General features: G+C 41.4%; 2 protein-coding genes across 2 annotated transcripts; one reads left to right on the top strand and one right to left on the bottom strand.

Moving 5' to 3' along the window:
• Positions 1-603: 603 nt before the first annotated feature.
• LOC121190680 (beta-crystallin A1-like) lies at positions 604-2,272 on the bottom strand. Its single transcript, XM_041051615.1, has 5 exons — positions 2,210-2,272; positions 1,906-2,024; positions 1,616-1,757; positions 1,376-1,518; positions 604-1,158 (listed from the first exon to the last, which is right to left on the bottom strand). The coding sequence occupies exons 1-5, from the start codon at positions 2,246-2,248 to the stop codon at positions 1,011-1,013; spliced, it is 591 nt and encodes a 196-aa protein (XP_040907549.1). The 5' UTR covers positions 2,249-2,272; the 3' UTR covers positions 604-1,010.
• Positions 2,273-6,013: 3,741 nt separating this feature from the next.
• unc119b (unc-119 homolog b (C. elegans)) lies at positions 6,014-19,790 on the top strand. Its single transcript, XM_041051154.1, has 5 exons — positions 6,014-6,644; positions 17,438-17,551; positions 17,789-17,888; positions 18,042-18,214; positions 18,607-19,790. The coding sequence occupies exons 1-5, from the start codon at positions 6,374-6,376 to the stop codon at positions 18,717-18,719; spliced, it is 771 nt and encodes a 256-aa protein (XP_040907088.1). The 5' UTR covers positions 6,014-6,373; the 3' UTR covers positions 18,720-19,790.
• The last annotated feature ends 575 nt before the right edge of the window (positions 19,791-20,365 follow it).

The following is a 20,365-nucleotide window of genomic DNA, read 5'->3' as shown; positions in this document are numbered from 1 at the left end:
GGAACTCAGTACCAAGCAAGATCAGAGAGATAAGCACCCTCACTGGTTTTAAATCTAAGATAAAATCATGGCTTAAATCAACCCAATCATGCACTCATCAACCATAAATCCTATTGGTTCATAATCCATTGATTTGTAATGTAAAACATTGTGATTTTATTGCTGTGTGAAACTGTTATTGTTGCTGTCTGATTGTTATTGTTTGTTGTCCTGTTGTTGTTTGAGAAGGCTGTTTCAGTGACAGTATTCTTATATTTGTTGTATTCTTATGTATGTATGTATTTACTTATCTTGGACTGTAGTGTTTTGTCTTAATACTCAGTGTTTATTGTTCCTGCTCAGGGACTACAGATGAAAATTAGCTGGTAGCTAACTCTGGCATGGCTGAGAGCTATGCACTGTCCCTGTTAAACAAACAAACAAATAAATAAATAAATAAATTACTGTAATTTGAGCTGTTTGCTGCTCAACACAGAAAGACGAGACACAGACATGATTGAGGTACAGGTCAGTATTGTGAATCTCTCTGTTTCTTTGCTCATTCTCTTTATTCATTGTCTTGAACACAGGCAGTCATGGATATCACAGGTATCACTGGTTGTTGTGTTGATGTAGAAGACAACGACGATGATGATGATGATGCCATCAATGGTAGAGATGAAAAAGAGCAAAAACTCTGAGGTGTTTTCACCGCTCTGCAGCCAACCTCGGCAGATGAGGCCTCTCTTTCACACTGATTCTTTCTCTCTCAATTCTGTCATTCCTATTTTCTGTCTTTCTTGCATCTTTCCTTTCTCTTGTGATGTTTCTTTAAAAAACAAAAAGTGCTGTGAAAAACTGACATCAGTAAGCACCTGAAGACCAGCTCGGGATCCCGCTTTGACTAGTCGGACCAGTGGAGCCGGGGAGATGGAGGTTGGGGGAGAGGAGGAACAGAAGGAGGGATGGAAGTACAGGAAGAGGGAGAGGAGGAGGAGGAGAGGAGATAAGGAAGTGAAAAGGAAACACTCTCAGTGCTGGATCCTCCTGATGGACTGAATCTGGGGAGTCTGGGCGTGGGACCCAAACTCACGGTAACACTTGAACTCTCCTCCATGACAGTCACACTCCATGATGTACTGGTGGCCACGGTAGCCAGGGTACTGGTAGCACACAAAGCTGAGGAAATAAACAAGAACAGATTAATTAAAATTCCCAGAAACATTTAAGTAAACAAGTAAACAGTTAAAAAAATAGTGACATAAGTAGCTGAAGGTTCTCAAAGCAGATTCCTGTGCATTATTTTTTGTCAGTATGTGTTTGTAGCTGTTGCTCAGGACCAGCTGATGGTGTGTAAAATTTCAGCCTACATCAAGCATCATGAAGATGGACTTACGCTCCGCTCTGAATGTGCATGGACCCAACCTCGTTGTTCATCCAGCCCATAGCCTGCAGAGAGGGGTAGTCATCACACAGCTCAAACTGACGACCCATCATGTTCTCCATCTCGTAGATGGTCATGCGGGAGTCCTTGTGGTTCTGTATAAAGGAAGAGAAAGGAGGTTTAACACAACTTGAGATGAAGCACAGCCTAAAGTAAGCTAAGGGCTGGTACTATGTTGTGAATTAGACTTACAGCACAGCAGATGGGCCTGAAGGAGATCATCCTCTCAATGCGGTAGGAGTTACTGCCACTGTAGGCCTCAAAGCGAGGGTAGTCTCCCTTCTCCAGGACAAACTGCTGGCCACAGAAGCTGGAGTGCTCATAGCCCACCCAGCTGCAAGCAGAAAGTGGAATTAATGAAGTCTGAAACCAGGGAAATATAAAATAAACACACCCAAAATCTAAAGAAAAGCCGCTCCATCTTAGTTTTTAAATCAGCGCCAGTATTTCTAAAAGTGAGGAAAAGCTGTCTGGATACATACGCGCCGCATTCGACCTTCAGGGAGCGGATGTTCTCCATCCCACACTCCATGATGTTCTGGCAGCAGGCAGTGAACTCCATACGCCTGCCCTGGAAGTACTCCTGATCGTACACAGTGATCTGTAAAACACACACACACACAAAAATTAAAGTAGAGATTAGACCTTCACAGTCAGGTTTTTTTTTTTTAAGTCAGTCCATCAACATAGCTGAAACACCACCATGCCTTATCATGCAATGAAATGTCTTGCAGCTCCCTGTGCTCATGGGTAATGTAGTGTTAAGAATATATGTGATTTGCTTACCTTCCAAGGGCCCATGGGCATGGGGTTTGTCATAGCCATTTTATCCTCTATTTCAGCGCTACCTTTGAGGGAATACATAGACAGTCAAGGTGGGGATAGAAAAAAAAACACTAAGAAAAAAACCTGTATGAGCTAAACAAAACACCTTCTTAGTCTCAAATACCCAAAACCCAAACCCTTTTCTTTATGCTGTTTGCTACTCCGGGTGGCATTTTATCTTTCTCTGGGGTTTACACTTCACTGTTTAGTGCATTGCAATTAATCAGTTAACTCTAAAAAGATACAACAGTATGAAGCTATAACCTCAAGCCTCCTCCTTCCTTATCTTGATTTGTTTTCACTTTCTCTTTTAAAATGACTCTCTCACCTGAAGTACAGGTAACAAACAACCACTCTGTCTTCACTCCAATCAATTAAGACTTCAGTCAGACAGTTCATATATTGAATTAGAGGCCTGTACTACATGTCCACAGACTGGGAAACTGTACTGTATTGTTAACTACTTTAACTAGTTTGACCTACCCAAACTGGTGAACTGTGTGTCGCAGGGTTCCACTGACTGGTCTGCAGAGATGGTGTGTATGGGGGTATATATACACCAACGGGTGTCAGGGGCCGGGGGGCAGACGCGCCTGGACTCGTGTCAGCACTTTGCTTTGGACTCCATTGTTTTGTTGTGTGAGCCACAGAGGGGTTAACACACAGACACACAGTGATCCACGCAAAGACAAAGAGGTCAAACGACTGGCGTATACCGCGTTACCTATGCCTCTGTGGTAAATCTATATGTTGAGGAAAAAAAACGGGGTCTCTCTCCCCTACCAGTATATAGATCTATTATAAAACAGGGCTATGTGGAATTGCTGTCCAGTATTAAAACCGTTAATGCTGCCATTTTGATTTATATTGAAAGTAAAACTGAAAGAACTGATTCCAGGATTCAGTCTCATGTAGGAGTGCTAAAAGCTTTTTTTTCAGTGGTCACTTACACCCACAGCATGTTTTAAAGAGGTTTGTGATTTATCAAGTGATTAAAGGATACTCGTAGTCATAGTTATAGTCTTTGGTCCTGAAGAGTTGAAGTCCCAAAGCCATTTTTCAAGCACACTTAAGCTTGACATTTGTTGCAAAAACTCTAAAGAAAGACATAGAAACTATACTAATCAATCAGTCAGTTGATGAAAGTCATTTCTTCTTCGAATTATTGGTTAATTACATGTATTCAATCAATCACACTCTTGACACTCATTAACATGGATGTGGGAAGTTGGGGTGCAACACCTCTGCCATCAAGAATGATAAAAATCACGAGTTTATAATAAATATATTCAAAGTTATATATTGTTTTTTTTTTGTGGCAGGATAGGGTTTTTTTATTTATTTATTTTAATCAATTTTTATTGTATGTTGCTTGTAAAGTTCCACATTTCTGATTGCCCAGTGTGCCTGCTCATTACAGCGTGTGTATCAGACATCATTTTGTTTTTCCAGACTCATATCGATTGTTTGTCTCCACTCTGTGTTGACTAATTTGAAAATGCATTTCAACAGTGATCTAATTTCCTGAAACATGAATACCATGTGTAATGATGACTGGATAAACTGGATCAGTGACATTAACAAAGGATTTGAAATAGGAAGATGGTAGCTGTGTTGAAAATCTAATCAGGCTGCTCTATTGATCTTTAAAAAAAAAGGGGGGGGGGGGGGGGGGGGGGTAATTCATGGATGGTACAAAGCAACACATTTGTTGGCAGCAGTCCGGTGGTAGATATAGTCTTCTCCCTAAAACCAGTATGTCCAAACTGTTTCCCTCCCTCCGTGAACACCAGCAGAGGTCATAGTGATGCATTTGTCCTTTTTTACTTTGTGGTTTAAATGTGAACTGTGAGTGAAAGACCTGTTGCTATATTTGGAATAAAACCTGTACGAGTGAATAAATCAACAATGAAGGTAAACAAGGGGCAAAGGCACTAACTGGCAGGCCTCACTGGCAGGGCCAGAATTAAAAGGTGTGTTTTACAGTATTTTACAGTGCTCCTCAGTGTGTCATTAAAGTAAGCAAGTACTGTATAGAGAGAACAAAACAGAGAGCATAGCTGGGAGGTACATAACTGAGCATACACCCTCCTATCTCCTCTAGCTGCACTGAACAATAAACATTTAGGAATGGCTAACTGAGGTCAGCACATTGCCCAGACTCTCTGTCTGTGTGTGTGTGTGTGTGTGTGTGTGTGTGTGTGTGTGTGTGTGTGTGTGTATGTGTGTATGTTCATGTAATTTCCCAATTGTGTCTAAAGCAGAGAGACAAATAATATCACAATTAAAATATTTATCTGAGCAAATTCCCCATCACAGTGGATTTGTTTATGGCAGAATTTGAGACAGGACTGACATATACATCAGTGTATCTTTGTGTGTGTGTGTGTGTGTGTGTGTGTGTATGTGTGTGTGTGTGTGTGTGTGTGTGTGTTTCTGCTGATGATAGCAGCTGCAGCTCAGATGTGACAAAGGGACGAGCAAACTCAGCAGGCCGATGTGAAGAGCCCACCCTGACCATATAGCCGACTCTCAGTGTGCACATACAGACATCGCACACATCCACATAACAAAACCTCAGCTCCATACACGTTTAACAGAAACTAAAACCACCTGCAGTTGACCAGCTATACACTGCAGCACATTCAGTGTTTCTCACAGACATACACTTCACAGCCACACAAACAGCATAGATATTTAGCACTGATTACAAACACATAAGCTAAAACCTTTCAAATCTGTTGTAATATCTAGTTGGAAAAAAGCTATCCTGAAATTTAAAATTTTCCCAGCAGGGCTTTTGTAGACTTGAGGATTGAATATCTTGAACATGTTTTGAAGTAATTTGAGCTTCAGTGCCACTTCTGATCCAGAAGAACATGAACATGTAATGGCTCAGTATATAAACTAAAACAACAGCCAGTCATTTCTCATATGAACTGTATGAAACTGCATTCTCACCCATCAAAATAATTACGGTATACATAACAAAAATCATTCTTATTTCCTCTGAGCTACCCAGAAAAGGACTAACCTAAGTCAAAATTACAAACTGGTTTGTAGTAAATGCTGACTACCTCTAGGGTGCAACATTTCCACATAAACCATGAGTTTCCAGGTATATTGTGATAATTTAGAGAATCATCACAATGACAACTGATCTCAACTTTTCAATCTGTCTCAATTGTACTGTTCTTTTAAGTGGACATCCTAGGTTTTCTTGTGATGCCTCAGTTGTGGGGTTGTGGCCAACACAGCAAATGCACTGTCTTTTCAAAGTGGTGGGAATTCCAACTTCCACATTTTATGGCAACAAGAGAGATAAGTCATTGATTTTTTTGCAGATATCAAGTTTCTGTTGCTAAAAAAAAGTTTTTCTTTAATATCAAAGTCTTGACTTCAATTTAGTAAGATTTTTTTAAAGGCACAATAATTTTAACCCATTCAAAACACATTTTTGATTCATGTCCTTGATTCATGATTTTGCGAGGATTGTGGAGGGAGATTGTGTAGAAAGGGAAATGAACGCCTGGTGACCACAGATGAGGGCACAGGCCGAGACGGGCTGTGAGTCGACGAGCCTGGTCTGTTTTGTCATTTTGATCGGTGTGCGCTTTCGTCGGTCGTAGCGCAAATTGTGCGCAGGAGCACCAGCCTCTTTCTGTCAGGCGCACGGCACAGAGCGCTGTTGTCGGCTGCCGCTGAGATGCCCCACCACCCCCCACCCTTCCAGCCCCCCACCCCAACCCCCCGCCCCTCCTCAGCGGCAACGGCCATCTGCCGCCTCTTTTTCAGTTTCAAACCGAGCAGATTATTTCCCACAGACTTCTAGCTTCACTTGACAGCCGAGATAGCGTCTCGGAGAGCAGCTGCGCAGGGAAGCGGCAGAGGAAAAAGCTCGCTCCTCCGCATATTGCGCTCAGCCAGTGAGAGCCGGGGAGACGCTTGCGTGCAGCCCGTCTGCGGAGACAGACTGCAGGCTCATAAAGACGAAGCGGATTTAAATTAAGCACCGGATAACAGACAGCGACTGTGCATCTTTCAGTGAGGGAGGGAGGGAGAGGGAGGCAACTGTTTTTGTATCTTGGAAGCCCTGGGTTAGGAGAGGGGGAGGAGGAGCGGAGAATGAGCTATTCTTGTACCAGCAGGGGCAACAGCCAGGACCCATCAAGCGCTAAGAAGCCTGCCGGTGATAATCCAGGCAGAGGCACCGGAGGCACGGACAGCAGCGCAGACAGCAGCAGTAACGGCAGCCCGAAGCAAACGGCGGCGATGAAAGTGAAGAAGGGATGCAACTCGACCGACGTGGGGGTCCCGGTGACCACGGAGGAGGACCTGCTCGCCAGCGCGGTGATCACTCCGGAGGATGTTCTGGGCTTGCAGAAGATCACAGAGAGTAAGTTCACTGCTGCTGTGTCGGTCGTTGAGTGAGAAAGGAGGACAAAGGTGCCTAAATGTCACAGACTCCCATATGAGTCACGTATCACGTCATTACCGTGTCCCTTCATTTATGTAATCTCTATAGGCCCTATTGAAACACATGGTAATGCATCACTGGAGCCCCCCTCTCCGGTAAACGTTGCCAACCGGTCTGCAGATGTGCATTAAACCTCCTCAGCTGGCATGTCAGTAGCCCTGTGACCTGTGGAGGTGAGGTGTCAGCCTGTGTTGTGTTGGAGGTTAAATTTAGCACACACACGGTCATGATGGGGGGTGAGTGAGTGGTGTTTAAAAACATAATGTGTGTACTTTGAAGAAGTGCAAACAGGCTGGAGAGCTGGGTCTGACGGAGCAGAGAAGGACCCCCCACCCAAATGCAGATGACAGTTATTTGCTGAACAAGCAAGACTTAGGTTTTATCCTCTTCAATCACATCATCCCTTGTGTAGCGTGTCTTCACGGATGATTTCATTTAACTAGAAAGGTGCAAAGTGAGGTGCTGGGGTGAGTTGGGGGCGGTTGATTCCTCAGAGCAGCCTGTATGTCTCCTTTACATGAGTTCATGTCTAGTTCAGTGCCGATGCTTTCACCTTTCTTCTCATTCCTCTTCAAAGAAAGCAGCCTGGAGCTATGATCATGTGTTTGAAATCCAAAATTTCCTTTTTAGTTATTTGTTTACTTACTACCTACCACTTCCAGCTTAGTGGAAATGGTGTTTAATGTTTCTATCTGAATTTAGTATCTAATTTCTCAGCCAGGTAGCCTGGGATTTAAAATAATCTTCGAAGGAAGACACCAGCTGGAGAGTGAAAGTGGTATTATATCAGTAATGGAAGAAGGATTCAGAGCTTTCACTTAAGTAAAAACAGTAATAAATAATAAAAAACTACTCAAGGAAGCGCTCAAGTACAAGTACCTCAAAAGTACAGTAGTTGAGTAAATGTACTTCATCACTGTATTATTTTTATACTTTATGCCAGAGAAAATATTTGCAGTTCAGTGATGTAACAGTTGAAACCCGCTTTGCTCGTGTTTCCCGAACATTTTGTGTACATCTCGGTCTAAGACTTATGTGCCTCTCAAAATAATGTTTTCAATACGCTGTATACAGTCAGTAAACACAAGTAGAGCTACTTATTCACTGATAAATGGATTTGATATGTATTTTCAGGGCAAAGGGCCTTTTCTGCCACTTGTGGAATTGTGATTACCACACTTGCTGTTAAAAACAGCTAATTTTCCTATGCTCACTCATAATGTCAGAGTGAAAAAGCTGCTGATTACATAGCGTATTCCTTAATGCAGTTGTTTTTTTTTTATTATGTCATACCTCTAAATCTCAAACAAGCCTCTTACAGAGAAACACAGGGAGAGATAGCAGACAGGAAGCTCCAATGTGCACCTATCTATCACCAACTCAGGTGTTAAACCAGCAGTTAGCTAACCGGTGGCCTGCAGGGCATCTGACTATTTAAAGTCCAGAATACTTACATAACACGGTTACATTAGCTGTTACAATACATAGTGAGTGTGATAACATGCAAACACTATGTTGGATTTTTTCCCAGTTCTCCTAAAAGGTGTCTGGGAATTTAAAGTTAGCAGTGCAAATATACATTATTCTTTATTTCTACCTGTACTGACGATTATTTACCTTTCGAGAGTCGCACATTTCCTCACATGACTGTGAAATGCCATATCTAATGAGTGCTTCTCTTTTTACTGTCTTCAAACAGTTCCTACGGCAAAGATACCTTCACTCAAATTAAACATTTTAGAAATCCTTTTCCTTTTTCATGTAGCCCAAGATAATACAGGAAGTTTATGTTGTGATAAGGAATGAGACCAAGCTTGCCCCGTCCAACATAATCACAGCTTACAGAGAAGAGGAAGAGCTCTGGGAACATCCTTTGGCTCAGCTTGTCCTCCCTCTTTATTTAACGGTCACTGTCGAGTCTGGTAGTTTCTTTAACTGTGCTTTAGCCAGTCAGTTCCATGGAACAGCAGAATAACTGCAGCTGTATTTTGACTTGACAGAGAACACAAAGTACACTTGTGAGTATCTGTCTTTGTGTTTTTGTTTTGTTTTTTTCATCTGCAAGTTTGCAGTCGATGATCCCCACGAGTGAGTCTGTGTGGGGATCGTTGTCCAGCTGCACAGTGACACGTATGGGATCATCGTAATGATTCTGTCTCCCACGCTGGACCTTATTATGGTCTTGGAACCTCTCACTTTCCTATCTCGCAGCGTCATCGCCGGAGGCTAGAGGAGGCATGTGTGAATCACCACAGCAACGTGGATACACGCTTGAATCACTACGGCAACGTGAAGCATCTCCCCTTGGTTACAGCCAGCGGAACGTGCAACTCTGTTCTCCCACACACTTCCTCCTCTACTTTCCATCCCTTCTTTCCACTCCTCTCCTCTGCTCCTCTGTTTAACCGTGTAGTTATGCTGTCTCTTGACAGGTTACATATACATATGAACATGTACATGCACACTCACACTTGTTTGATACCGTGTCTTGCAGTCAAACTGTAACCCCTAGATAAAATTGATTCCCTCTCTAACAATACACAACTGACAATACTCAGCACAGCTCAGACAAACTTGACAGTCCTGAGACAGAAGGTTTTAGAAACTTTGTCTCAGAAAAGCGACTTTCAAAAAGCATAAAGCTCATCCATCTATTAATCAAAGCAAGCTACTGAGATTAAGATATACACAGACAGAGCAGGCTCTCTGCTCACACAGTTGACTGATTTGGTCCAAACTTATGTTCTTAGCTGAATCTTAATCTGCCACGTTACAATCCCCAGAGCTAAATAGTCAGTCAAGAGGAAATTAATCAACAGCAGCTTGAAAAATTGATTAACTGCTTAAATTGTTTATTGAGCAAAAAACGTCAGGCAGCTCTTCTCTGTCTGTGATATTGTAAACTGAATATATGTTCAAGACAAAATAAGCTTTTGGAAACATCGCCGTTAACTCTGGGAAAATGTGATGGCCATTTCTCACAAATCAAATCTTGATATGCAACTGTTTGGATGATCGATTAATCAAAAAGTCATTTTTCAAAGCTGCTTCTGTCTATAGCTACAACCTGAAAACGAGATTTTGAGGTTTTGGACTGTTGATCAGACAAAACAAGACCAAACTGTTAATCAAGAATGTTATTGAATGATTAATTGATAAGCAAAACAATCATTAGCCGCATCCCAACTCAGATTTAATTACATCAGAAATAAAGATGTCATAGTTTTTAAGCATGTTTGGGTTATTTTGAGTATTCTTGATTTAACAGTCTGTTAGTTTTAGCAAGTTAAACCTATAGAGTGTAAAGCATCAGATTTGCTGCTATGGTTACAAGCAGTCTTATCCAGTCTGATGTGTTGAGAATATAATTAATAATAGAATTTTAACCAACGCCTCCTAGCCAATCAGAAAGAAGCTGCAGTATATGCTTTAATAGTTTTTTTCGTTGCATGCTTCTCGTACTTGAAATAGATTAGGTCACGACTAGAGCTTTGGTCAGTGTTGAGCTAAATTCAGTCTGAGAAGTCTATCACACTCATGACTATCACTGGTGCTGTTTCACAGCTTTAAATGACATTTCCTGAGTGCCTTAAAAAGGATTCACGGTGGGCAGACTTATTTTGGTGTCAGCCGAGTGACAGGAGCTCTCATTCAAACGCGAATGTGCAAACTGGCCTGTGAGGTGTTTGGTGTGAAAGCAAAATAACTGAGTGATGATCTGTGAGAATAAACTCTGTGTTACAACCCACGAGGTCTGTTAGAGCTCAAATAACCCACTTAAGCCTGCAGGTCTGTGTGCCGGTGCAGATGCGATGCTGTTCAATGCTCCGCGCAGTGAAATTAAATAGGTTGGCAGGTGAAGCAACCAGGCCATCTTCATTTGCTTATCAAGAACATTATAAGATAACACAGATGGGTCATATGATTTAGAAAGTCCAAAGACAGATATCATCTATCTTTCATCCAAGGACAAAAAACAATAACCCAGAGAATTTCAGAGCCTGCTTTTTGTCCTAATGTGACTGTTTACACACAACATTTTTTAACCTTTCTTGTCATCCATCTCATCGTGCCATCTGCAAGCAGGTTCTCATGCATCTGCATCCACATTTGAAGTCATACAGTCAACCTCCTCCAGAGCAGATCTCAGGCCCTCTCCCTTCCCTCGTCGGCCCTGCCTGTCTTTTCTTCCCTGTCCCTCATTTTAAAACCATCCCCGTTTTCACCGTAGCACTGTTGCCATGACGCTGTGGTCATCGACAGGCAGATTCAGGTCAGTAAGGCAGAGGCGAGATGCGTCACCCCTCTACACCATCAAGCTATCAAACTTCATCACGGTTCGCTCAGAGCTCAGAAGAGGACATTGTTACGTATCATGTCTGTTTTATATTGAGCTGTATTTAGGCAAAAAAAAAACAACCTTCTGTTTTGTTATTTCATTTAAAATGGACTTAAAACATCAAAGTTGACTTTGCAAGAGAAAATTTTCTGAACCAAAAAAAAGTATTAAAGCTGATCAACAATTTCCTGCATTTTTTTTTGCTTTGCAAAAAAGATAAGAAATCTGTGGCACTCCCAGCTTCCTCTGGTTCACAATGCAAACTAATTCGAACATTGTAAAGTAATGGTGACATGGCATTTAGAACATCCTCCTCCTGTTATCTGACATATTTCATGTTGAAACAGATGTTACGCAGTCACAATGTAGGGAGAGTCATTCAAGAATCGCAAGCACTTTAGCTGCCCCAGTTTCATCCTGCTTTCCTATATACCATCCTCACTGCACCCATGCATCTCCATTACCCATCTCCGCCCCTCTCACTGCTTTAACCCTGTCCCCCCTCTCTCTCTTAGATTTGCCATTGCACAAGAAATGAAACCGGTAGCTCACCTGCTTAAATGCATATCAGGTATCGGGGCTGAGTCCCTCCTGCAGCGGTTTTGAAGGTTTTGAATCCACCCCAGGCCCTTTGTTGCATGTCTCTCTCCACTGTGATTAACAAAACAAACAAACAAAATAGGATGGATTAGTCCTCCTGGACAAAGGTGCCTTCCTCCTCCCACATAACTGGCAGATCCCTAAAAAAAACTGCACCGCAAATTTCAGATAATATTCAGTGTTAGTTTAAAACATCTGGCATACTGACAAAAGCATTACAGTGCACATATGCTGCTCCTCTGCTTTCATGTCATGAACCGCTCTTTGATAATGTGTACTTACAGCAGCGTCCTGATTGGCATGTTGCAATGAGAATTACATGTTAGTGTGTATGATTGTGTGAGTCTGAGGACCCTCATCTAGACTCAACGAGAGGAAATCATGTTTGTCCACATGTGATAATCTTACAGCCCTGATCGCTGCTGTGAGGCAGGCAATTAGGCAGGAGACAAAATGTGTGTTTTCCATGTCAACAGGACAGAGGGCTCCGTGCCAGAAAAGCGGCAGAGGTCCGGCAATATAGGAGCTGGCCATGTTACTGTAGAGCTCACTGAGCTGAAGGGAAGCTGATTGCTCATGTGGGATAAATGGAGAAGTTCATGCTGTGCCACGCCGGCAAAAATAACCGACAGCTGAAACCTACCTGAGAGTCGTGGGTGTTAATCGCTGAACTGAAACACACAATGGGCTTCATGCAAGAACATATTCCCACACTTAGCCTGGACCTCTTACTGTTTCCTGTGAGGCTTGCTTGCATGAGTGTTTACCAAAATCACTTTTAACAACTTGTGAACTTTTCATTTCAACCTGACAAATGGCACCTGCTCATGAGATTTGATCTTTGATGTTCCTAAACTGCTATACAAGGCTAATGTATTTAAAGGGAGTGATGATGGGTGATGAGGAAATGGTGACTAAAGTCATTTCTAAATTATGAATTTTAACATTTTTTGTCAACTATCATATTAAATTGTGCTTTAACAATCAGTAGAAATGCCCCCCTCCCAAATAAACTTACAGTCAATAAGGCAGAGAAGGGAGATGATAAAAAAACTCAGGGAAAGGAAATTACACTCTAGGAAAATCCAACAAGAAACAAAAATGATAACCAACACATTTCAAAAATCCACAGGGAACTGAGGGAGAAAGAGAAATGAACACAGAGGCTTAAATAAATTAGAGACAAGAGGACACAGGTGAAACTAATTAGGGTGGAGCAAGCAATCACACAGGTGGGAGGGAGTGGGGGGGGGGGGGGGGGGGGTAAAACCATAAGGAACACAAAAGGAACTAAATTTCAAAGTAAAACAGGAAACGCAAAATGACAAGTCTTGCTAAAACACTACAAACATAGTCATTACATATTATACCATTAAATGGGAGGCAACCAAAGGGAAGGACTGTCTGATTTATTCACTTTTTCTTTAAGATAAACCACATCACCGTTCAGAAGCACTTCAATATATACCTCTGTAAGTGGATGCATTACTGTCACTGCTTAAGTCCTGCTTCATACAAAACTATCTCTGTAAGAGCACTGCTCAGGAGCAGCTTATTTAAAACAGAATTTATCAATACATGATCATTTGTGTGGCTTTCGTGGTCATTCAGTAATCTTTTATCCAGGCAGCAATGAGCAAAATCAAAAATAAGGAGCCCTTATCACGTTAAACTAGCAAAAAATTATGTTACTAAAATCTACACTTCTACACACAATTCAGGTTTGAAACAGACTAATTGAACTGTGTAGAACTGCAGTAACTGTGGAAACTTCCAGTGAGGACGGACCCACCAATCCGCAGCTCAAGTGGGACAGTCTGAACTAGATCCCATTATCGGTGTCAGCTATAATTTTTGCCAGCATGCATGTTGTGTTTATAAGCCTTTAATATGGTTTCGTGTGCCAGTGATCTTAAAGCCTCCCACTGGAAGGTTCTTAAGACGCTGTCTTGCCCCAGCGTTTCTCAGCGTATCTGGGTGAACTGCTAAAACGAGCCCAAAAGTGTTTATTTTGGCTGAATCTAGGTCATGTGATGCAGTATGTGTTGAACTGTGGACCTGACCTAGACTGTCTGTAAACTGATTTCTGTCACATCTGCAGTGAGTAAACAGGAAGGACATCAGCTGAAACATGACAGAAAAAAAGCGCGATCGAAAGGACTGAAAAAAAACATTTTTCTGAAATGTGGTGTACAGTGTGTCTCTTCCTCTCTGCCTGTCAGTGCAGCTCTTTGAGTTCACGCTGGTAAATTAGTTGTTAATAGTTTCACCCTGCAGTAGTTTTTTACAGCTTTTCACACAGTCCCAAAGTGTGGTGGCATCGCTGGCTTTGTCATTATGTGACATCGTGTCGTTTCTTATGCATCGTGACATGTTATGTGTTAAAGTCTCTCTCCGCTCAGAAAAGTAATTAGTAGGAACTTGTAACGCAGAAAAGTATACGTGCAGAGTTTGGTATGGTTCATTTCCCGGTGTATGTGTTTACAAAGCAGCCAAGCAAACATATTGTTTGAATAAAGAGGTCAGTCGATATTTGGCCTTCTTCCATCATGTTGCGAGTAATCACAATCTGATACCATGCTCCAGATACATTTCCTACAGCTGCTTCACACTAAAAGACACCTTGTGTTTTTGCCAGTTGAATGCTTTTAATGTGAATCAGAAGGAGTAGGGGATGTTCAGTTTGCATCAGCAGCAACTTAATGTAGCTCTGATACAGTTGTAGGAGAGTCAACAATAACACTGAGGCTGTTATCCATGAAATAAAATTTTAATGGATTACATGTACTCTTTGTTTCCTGTGACTCCCACACGGGTAGGTAGGGAATCTGAATTAAACCATGAAGAAAAATGCACTAAAAAGTCAGAAAGAGCCACATTATTGTGTTGGTTTCATTCTTGCGTGCAGAGAGGCAGAATTGATTTCACAATTCACTATATATGATGTAATTATAATTGCTGGATGTAAAATATTGTATGAGGGCATCCATCCATTTGTCCAGTGATGTGGACACAAAATCTGAAGTCACAGCAGGATTTTAAAGAAGCTGAAGTTTGAAGAAGTGCTTTGCAGCTTCCTGTTTCCAGCAGCGTTTTACTGCTGAGTTAACATTCATAGCTCGGCTTTGACTGTTAATAGTCGACTTAATGTGTTGCATAATTTGGCTGTGACAGCGGTGACCAGACACTTGACTGCATGTCTCGAATTCACATAGGTTTAACCGATCCTATATGCACATACACACACACACACACACACACACACATACACAGAACACTTGGGACATGTTCTGTCTGGAGGTGTATACTATCACAGCCCAGAAGAAAAGCTGACAGTGATAAAATGAGGCCTGTCGGCGGTTTTAGTGGCTTCTAGCAGTAAGTTATCCTCAGACGGCCCGGTATGTGTGCGTGTGTGCATGTGTGTGTGTGTGTGTGTGTGTGTGTGACCTCAGGTAACAGATTGCGTGTCATTTACTACAAACACCTCGGGTTTTGTGAGGCAAAGTGAGAGCACACAAAAAAATCACAGAGACACACACACACATGCACATAACAAACTCATTGTCTCTTATTCAAACTCAGTGTCCTCATGGGACTTCATTAGGAGGCTCAAAAGCAGCGATTAGCACTAGGTTAGCAAAAGGATGAGGACAACACCAGCTGTGGTACAGTATATTATGCACATGCAGAGGCACCCCCGCCACACGCATACACACACTAATACACACACATCTGTGCACAACTGTTATTAATGGTCTCAGTCCTCACAGGTACAGATATTATATGGTATTAATTAAAATTATGTGGCTGCTGAGGGTGTTTGTTGTTTGTTTGTTTCATGTGTGTGTGCAGAGGCTGTGTGAATCTTCAGGTGTTGCGCAGCAGTAAATGGAGCACCGTATTCAGAACTGATGTGTAGAGAAGAGCATTCAGACTGACAGAGGAGCAAAGGCATCACAGGGTCACAACAAATCAGCACTGTCAGGGACACTCACCTCATACAGTAAATGGAGTTGACAACATATTGTGACTTCAGGGTATGGTTCTTCTTCGGGGATGCTCCAGCATGAATACATAAACATGAAAAATAACATGCAGGGAGCATTGTGAGTAATCCTCCATTGGGAGTTCATGTAGAAATAAACACCATGCAGGAAGCAAAAAGCAGTAGAGTCAAAGCAGGTGGAGGCTGAGGTCTCAGTCAGGCTCAGGCTACTGATTTCAAATCAATAAATTTCAGTTACTGATTTCAAATAATTTTCCTAGACATTTTGGCTGATTGATTGAGTTGGTTTTTTGACCACTTGGGGGCAGCGGAAACAGTTTGTGAACATATGATTCTGGCCACCTGGTGAATGTGAGTCTCCATTTCGTTATTTTTAACTCTGTTTTTGGTCTCCAGCGACTTCTGAGGGAAACATTTGGCTCTTTAACTAAATGCTCAACTGTGTTCAACAGCTAGGAGCAACTGCCTTGGAAGTTAACAATTAAATTATCTTACTCTGTGCTGTAAGACATCCATGTCTCCTTTGTTTTAGCTGTTGTCTTTAAGCAGACAGATATGATGGGCCTGTAATCCCACACGTGTACTGATCTGAACTCACTCTCTCAGCGATCCACACTCAAATCCCTGAAACAATGTTACCTCAAATTCATTTGTAACTTGTTTGAGCTTTGCGACTGCCGGTGTGTGGTGGAAAACCTGTATACAGGAGCTTGCGTGTGTGAGGCGAGAGAGATGATGGAGAGATGTTGCAGTTACACCTCCCAGCCAGTGGTTTCATCGGATCAGGCAGGAAGCAGGAAGTGTCTGCTCTGCTGGGGAACGCTAATAAGCAGTGACACTGCCTGGTGAGGGCAGGAAGGATTAGAGGAACAAAAATAACTCACATCTCTGTCTTACTAGGTGCATGTGTGTCTGTGTTGTTGTATTTGTGAGGAAATGGCTCCTCTAATCGTTTTTCTCATTAAGATTCTTGTCTGAAATTCACTTAAAAGGGTCAAAGGGAGCTTTTTAATACATTAGTGAGCTGTCCAAAGAATGATTTGAAACTACAGTAAACAGAATTAATATTTAGTTGAATGTATTGTTCACTGCTGAAGAGTTTTTTAGTTGAAATTTTTGGGTATGGGAATGTTTGAATTCATGTTTTCATTTAAAATGACATCTGTTATCAGTATAACCACTTTTAGCTTCTTTATTTTCTTGTTGGTGTGGTCCACTCTCACTGTTGTCATCTGTTCATGGAGAGGATTGAATGCAAAGCAGCTCTTGAGATTATAGCATCCTGTAACTAGTGCTTGATAAGAGAATTCAATTTCTTTGTTTGGAAACAGTTTACATTTGCTTTTCTCAACGTTAAACCAAGTCCAACATTATAACCATATATTTATTTTCAGTTATATTTTCAGTTATCTAATATCTTTTCAAAATATATTCATTTATAAATAAAGTGAGCATATTTAATAGTTGCCACATGATGTGTTTTTAATATTGTGATCATAAGAAAGTAAGTGAAACTGCCACTTAGGGTGGGGATTGGTTTGACATTTTTTTAAAAAAGTGTCTAAAAAGCTTATAAAATACCTAAAAATTAAAAGTATTGACGTTCGATACCCAGCCCTACTGCTCCCCAGTTATATGATGTATTGATCAGAAAATGAAAGTACTTTACTTGATGTGTGCATTCATTTTCATTGAAGTGCTACTTGGTTCAAGTACCTTGTGTCTCATCTGTAGCTCTCCATCCTCTTTCACTCTCTCTATCAGATTATCTGTGCAGCCCGGATGAGAACATTTACAACATCGACTTCACCAGGTTCAAGATCAGAGACATGGAGACCGCCACCGTGCTGTTTGAAATCACCAAACCTCCATCTACAGGTGATTTGTTTCATTTAAACATTATTTACCATGAAAATACTTTCAGTGAACACATTATAAAGCTGCTTCATGTTCTTTCCTCAAAATATATCAGACACTGGACATATGCCAGATGTGCTACACTGAGATAACTGTCAATGTTTTCAGTCAACCTCCATGAAACAAATGGAAAATGTCTGAAAATATTTTATTAAATTTCATTCTGTTCTTTTCTGTCCAAACTAATCGTCCCCTTAGATAAAGCAGGAGAGAAGAGGGACATTGACCCAAACGCCGGGCGGTTTGTTCGTTACCAGTTCACCCCGGCTTTCCTCCGGCTGCGGCAAGTTGGAGCCACGTAAGTGAGAACGGGCGTGAATCTTTATTTACAAGGACGCAATTACCAACAGAATAACTGATGTGTCCTCTGTGTATCTCATTGTTTTCCTGTCTGTGATTTCTCTGTCTCACTCACCTTCCCCGGTCTGTCTGTCTCTTTTCATACCCCCAGGGTTGAGTTCACGGTCGGAGACATGCCCATTGAAAACTTCAGGATGATCGAGAGACATTATTTTAGAGAGAAGTTGCTCAAGAGCTTTGACTTTGAGTTCGGCTTCTGCATGCCCAGCAGCAAGAACACCTGTGAACACATCTACGAATTCCCACCTCTGTCTGAGGAAATCAGTGAGTTTATGAATACACACACACAAACACAGACACACACTAGAAAACATATGTTCTGAAGAGTTAACTCCTACAGTATTAAAGATTTGACATCCAAAGAATATGTCTGAACTGAAACAGTTGTGTGAGGAACTGTGTGTTTGTCTGTACCTGTGATTTAGATGAAGATCAGATCACATTTTATCACCAATTAATGCAGAAAACCATTTAACTCCAAAGGGTTCACATACGTTTTCTTTCCACTGTGAATACCATGGTCAAATATTAGTTTGTTCTTGTCCCTATATTAATCAAAATAAGACCCTCCTCGGTTTTATCTTAGGACCCCTTTGGGGGGTCCTGACCCCCAGGTTGGCAACCAGTGTACTAACAGCTGTGATTTTTTTTCACAGTCAGAGAAATGATCCTGCATCCGTACGAGACGCAGTCCGACAGTTTCTACTTTGTGGACAATAAGCTGGTGATGCACAACAAGGCAGACTACTCGTACAACGGTGGGACGTAGAGACGATACACACCAACATGAGGAGACAGGTGGATGTACGGACTGACCTGAGGGACGATCAGAGTACACTGGTGGGGTTAACATCCTGTCAATCCAGTAGTCTCTCTCTCTCTCTCTCTCTCTTTTTCTCTCTTTTTCTCTCTCTCTCTCTCTCTCTTTCTCTATCACTTTCTCGTGCTGAGAGAATGCCATCCAGAAAACACTCCATACAGATGTATGTTACAATCTGTGTGTGTGTGTCTGTGTAAGCATGTGTGAGTTTGTCAAAGCCTAAAAAGAAGCCACAAGCGCACACACACAGACACACACAGTTCACAGCTTGGTGTGGCGTCGCTGTAACAAAGTGTGTTTGTTGACATGATAAACCAGCAAGTGAGCAACTTTTAGGAAATATCAGACGTTTTTTTCTCTTTAGCCACGTCATGAAGTGAAAAAAAGAAACAAAAACTCTGTATCTTCAAATATTGATAGAAATTATTTTTTTCATTCCTGTACATGGTAGGAACAAATCTGTTTTTAGGACTTAAACAGTTTTGGATTCAATGAGTGTGTGTGTGTGTTTCTGTACTTTATATGATTGTCTGTACTGTGTGTGTCTGCGTGTCTGTAAGTGTGTCAGTTTGAAGCATGATTACTGGTCTGGTAGAAATCTTTGAATTTAGATGTCAGTAATGTGGTCATCTGGTTTAAAAAGGTCAAATATATTTCCAAATCCTGTTAGCACATTTTCTGCACAGTAGACAGTAGTTCGTCATTTTGAATTTATCAGACCTGTTTCCTGTTTCCTTATCCTTTTGTTCCTTATTTATTTCTCGAGTCGTGTGACCTGTATTAACTGTAGGGCAAATGTTTTTATTGTCTCTGCTCAAAGCACAACATCTCTGCAGAGCTGATCCGACCATAAACGTACTTTGTCATCTGTGTAGCAGCTGCACTTTTCCAGCCTCATGTTGCTCTGTTTAGGCGATAAAGAAGATGTTAAAAACTTGGTTAAGTTGCACCTTTTTTTGTCCAAGTGGAAGTTTTGGGTTTTTTTGGGAACTCTTCATAAGAGAAGAAAAGGAAAACTTGGTTTTATAAATGTTGTTGAAGAAGATTGGGTAATGTAGCAGACGTCTTTTAAAGAACAAATCACCCTTAAATCTTTTTTCTTTATGTGTGTAAACTAATGTTTGTGTTTCTGCAGCAGTCACGTCTCTTATGTCCATTTTCTCATTCTTTGTGTCTCTTATCTGATTTCTGCCTCTCATACATTTCTATCTCGTCATTTTGTTTCTGAAACATTCCAGTCACTTAGGACCTGAGTGTGTTGATCTGTTATTTGAGGGCATTTATTACACAGATCACACAGAAAATCAGTAACTGAATTGTCTTGGGATGCGTCTAAACTGTAATATGCACACTTTCACTGCACTGTCTCTGCTGAGACACTACTTGACTCAAATAGTTCATCTTTTTTTTTTTTCCCTGATTTGATGCACTTGAAAATCTGTTTAGTTCAGTGTTTTTAATTTTTAAGCGATTCTACTTAAATTGCAGTAAACTCCACCCATCTGTTCGAGGAACTGTTCTCAAACACTGCAAATCATTTATGAAAAATATCTGTACTACTTACAGACCTGGCTGGAAGGAAATTACTTGAATGC

Source organism: Toxotes jaculatrix, chromosome 12, assembly GCF_017976425.1.
Source record: "Toxotes jaculatrix isolate fToxJac2 chromosome 12, fToxJac2.pri, whole genome shotgun sequence".
Taxonomy (NCBI): Eukaryota; Metazoa; Chordata; class Actinopteri; family Toxotidae; genus Toxotes; species Toxotes jaculatrix.
The sequence above is the reverse complement of the archived record's forward strand: the minus strand, read 5'-3'. Positions and strand labels throughout refer to the sequence as shown.